Below are 3,622 nucleotides of genomic sequence, written 5' to 3'. Positions count from 1 at the left end.
AAAAATTAGGGATACAAATGCAAAAGAGGACTTATTACAATTGAGTTTTTTTTGCTTTAAACTTAATGGGCCTGGACTATTTTAATTTTTTTTTGGTAAGTATTAAATTTCGGTGCGCTTTCGGTTTTTCGGTTCGGTTTTATCAAACTTCAGTTTGGCTATTTCGGTTTCGTTTTTTTACGGTGGACACCAAACACCGAACCAAACTAGTTCGGTTCGATTTGTTGAAGTTTCGGTTCGATTTTTCGATTTTCGGTATTTATACCTAGCCCTTTATAAAACTCGTGATCTTAGTTAAAGGGAAGTTACACCTTTGGTTATTCGATAAAAAATAGTATTAATCTTCACTAATTAATATATATGATACTCCTTCCAGTCCAAAAGCGAGTAATTGAGGTTTTAGACTTTAGGCACATGGACACTTACTTCTAAAAATTAAAAGGTATATTAACTAAATAATTTTAAAAAAATTCGTCAACAAAAAAGATATATTTGCATCATTTTATAACGATAGGAGCATATTTATACTACATTTATAATGGAGGTATATCTGCTGTAAATCACAAAATTGAGAGCGCATATTTGCACTTTTTCCCTTAATAGTTTAGCTCTACAAATTAGTCATACTATAATTTAATGGACGGAGGGAAACTGACAAGTAAAAGTGGACGGAGGGAGTAAGTAATACTATAATTTAATTTAATTTAATTTTTTATATATAATAAGTGGTAGCATCACACCTGTCTATATATTTCCAAATCTCTATACACTCTCTGTTCCGCCTTATTCGCTTCTTTCAATAGGTATACGGCTTCCATACACAAAGTATACGTTTTAGTCATCACCAATTGATTGTTGGAGAAGGATGTCTAGCGCATGTAGCGACAAGTCATCATCGTCGTCGATGACCGGCGGTTTAGGAGGAGGGGAAAAGGAAATCATGTTGTTTGGTGTGAGAGTTAAAGTTGATCCTATGAGGAAAAGCGTCAGTCTCAACAATCTGTCACAGTACGAGGAACCAAATACTAACAACAGCAATAATAGCAACAATGGTGGTGATAATATCAACGAGTCATCTAAAGTGGTTGATGAAGGTTATGCTTCTGCAGATGACGCTGTTCAACACCAGTCCAACAATGGTCGTGAGCGTAAGCGAGGTCAGATCTCTCATCTTTGTTGCTATTAATATCTTTCCTACAAAATCGTCTTTGTTTTATGATCGTCTTCATTTTACAACTCTTAAGATGTTTTTTTTCCCTTGATTTGATTCAATTATTTCTGTCAGTTATTAGTCAATTAATGTAGGAGTATTATGTAATTTTTTTTTAAAAGAATAATCGCATGTTTTTATGATCGTATTCATTTTACAATCGTAGGATGTCTTTTTCCTTCTTTGATTCAGTTATTTTTCTCTGTTATTAGTCAATTAATGCCTCATCCAGTCAAGTTTTTATTAGATTCATCGATCATTTTCTCTGTTATGCACAAAGTTTTTGAGTTATACTCTTCTATCCTAATTTGTTAAGTACAGAGTCAAATATTATTGTTAACCATAAAAATTTGTGATTTATCTTATTTAAATCCTGTTTTAAAAATGATTCCAGAAGATGGTGGCTGGATTCATAGAAAAAAATTTAGATCCTGTAAAAAGAGAGTTTATTTTTCCCCTGTCGTAGGAGTTGGAGATTGTTTTTCAATTCTCTACGGGAGTTTCCAGGACCATAAAGTAGGGTTTTCATCCATTCTGCTAAAGTTTGGATCCATGAAAATTGATGTTTGATGAAGGTTTGTTGATTTGGTTTGTATTAGGAGTTCCATGGACGGAGGAAGAGCACAAGTTATTCCTTTTAGGATTGCAGAAAGTGGGAAAAGGAGACTGGAGAGGAATCTCTAGAAACTTCGTAAAGACTCGCACACCGACACAAGTTGCTAGTCATGCTCAGAAGTATTTCCTCCGCCGAAGCAACCTCAACCGTCGTCGTCGCCGATCCAGCCTCTTTGATATCACCACTGATTTGGTACGTTATCGCATTATTTTGCTGTTGTTACTCTTCTTCTGCATGTTATGTACTGATTTCCCTATTAGTTGTCATGTTTCCATCATTTTCATATTTAAATTGCACTACTTGAGCCGAGGGTTTATCGGAAATAACCTCTCTCTTCGTGAGGTAGGGGTAAAGTTTGCTTACACTTTACCCTCCCAAGACCGGTGGGATTACTCTGGTTATGTTGTGTTGTTGTTGTAACTATATTTTTCTCTCTTTTTACCCTGTACTAGTGAAGATTAAACTTGATTTAGGTGGTAAGCAATTGTGTATAGACTGTTTTGCATAAAATACAGGAACTGATATCGTAATTGAGATAGAAAGTTGTAGATGGTCTAATTTTTGTACTTCCACCATATCACTCTCTTTAGAAAGAGGGAGTATTATTTTACTATTTTATAGTTTTTTTGTTTTTTGAATTGATATTAGTGCTGGGTTTTGGTTGTTATTGTTGTTGTTTTCCTTTTGTGTCTTTTTTCTAAAAAGATTCTTTCTTGGTGTCAAGTTATTTGTCTTATACAGTTATACTTGTGTTTTTGAAAAAGATAAATTTTGAAGTCTGATGAACACTAACTGAAATCTGTGGAAATGCCACTTTAATACTTGGTGATGAGATTTGTTTTTTAGGCCAATTTCTAAGATTCTCTTTCTATGACAAACAGGTATCAGTAATGCCAATAGAGGATGGGGAAAATAAGCAAGAAATCCCAGTTCTAGCACCAGCAACATTACCTACCGCAGAAACTACCAAAACCAATGCATTTCCGGTGGCACCAGCTGTTGGTCCTATCATGTTACCAGCACAGATTGATAAGTCAAGAGAGAGTCCAACTCTGTTTCAACGAGATCAAGGCAATTCATCGATGCTGGTTCGTCCTGTTCCTATGTTTTCAATGCCCAATCCATCAACAATGATCGACCTTAACGCGAACCAGAACTCAACAATTGAGCCATCGTCTTTGTCACTGAGATTATCCTTGTCACTAGATCAAGGACAAGCATCATCTACTAGACACCCGGCATTTAAAGTGATGTCAAGCTTCAGCAATGGAGAAAGCATCATCAGAGTGGCATGAGATCAAAGCATCTCTGAAAAAATGAAAGCAATATGGAAACCAAAAAAAATAGGACGAGTGAGTAAGGGTTCATAATTATAATTTATATGTTCAGGAAATGTTTATTTAAGGAGATATCCATGTGATGTGATTAATTGACTAGACTTCTGGTCCTGATTTGTACAGACCAGAAATATGTCATGCCTTGTGGTACTGTTTAATGCTAATCTTATTTAACTACATTCTTCCTTGTTTATGTCTGGTTAGGGGGTTAAAACAAGAAACATTGAATAACATCACCCCTGCTAATATCTAATATCAGTGGGTGGTATTTTCCATTACCATGAGTTCATAAAGCAACTTACTAAATGAGGCCACAGTTGAATGCAATTTACTTTTCCATTGAAAAGCACAATCAATATTTATGGTAGATCTTTGATGAACAGTGATAATAGTGGAGAGTGGTCCTATAGATATCTGTGGGTGATTGGATTACCATGTGATAACGTTATCCAAAATCCT

At 35.1% G+C, this 3,622-nt stretch overlaps 1 protein-coding gene across 1 annotated transcript; it reads left to right on the top strand.

Moving 5' to 3' along the window:
* Positions 1-750: 750 nt before the first annotated feature.
* On the top strand, positions 751-3,340 carry LOC132601154 (transcription factor MYB1R1-like). Its single transcript, XM_060314302.1, has 3 exons — positions 751-1,157; positions 1,810-2,018; positions 2,708-3,340. Exons 1-3 carry the CDS (start codon positions 866-868, stop codon positions 3,119-3,121), a joined length of 915 nt encoding a protein of 304 aa, XP_060170285.1. The 5' UTR covers positions 751-865; the 3' UTR covers positions 3,122-3,340.
* The last annotated feature ends 282 nt before the right edge of the window (positions 3,341-3,622 follow it).

Source organism: Lycium barbarum, chromosome 1 (assembly GCF_019175385.1).
Source record: "Lycium barbarum isolate Lr01 chromosome 1, ASM1917538v2, whole genome shotgun sequence".
Classification (NCBI taxonomy): domain Eukaryota; kingdom Viridiplantae; phylum Streptophyta; class Magnoliopsida; order Solanales; family Solanaceae; genus Lycium; species Lycium barbarum.
The sequence above is the reverse complement of the archived record's forward strand: the minus strand, read 5'-3'. Positions and strand labels throughout refer to the sequence as shown.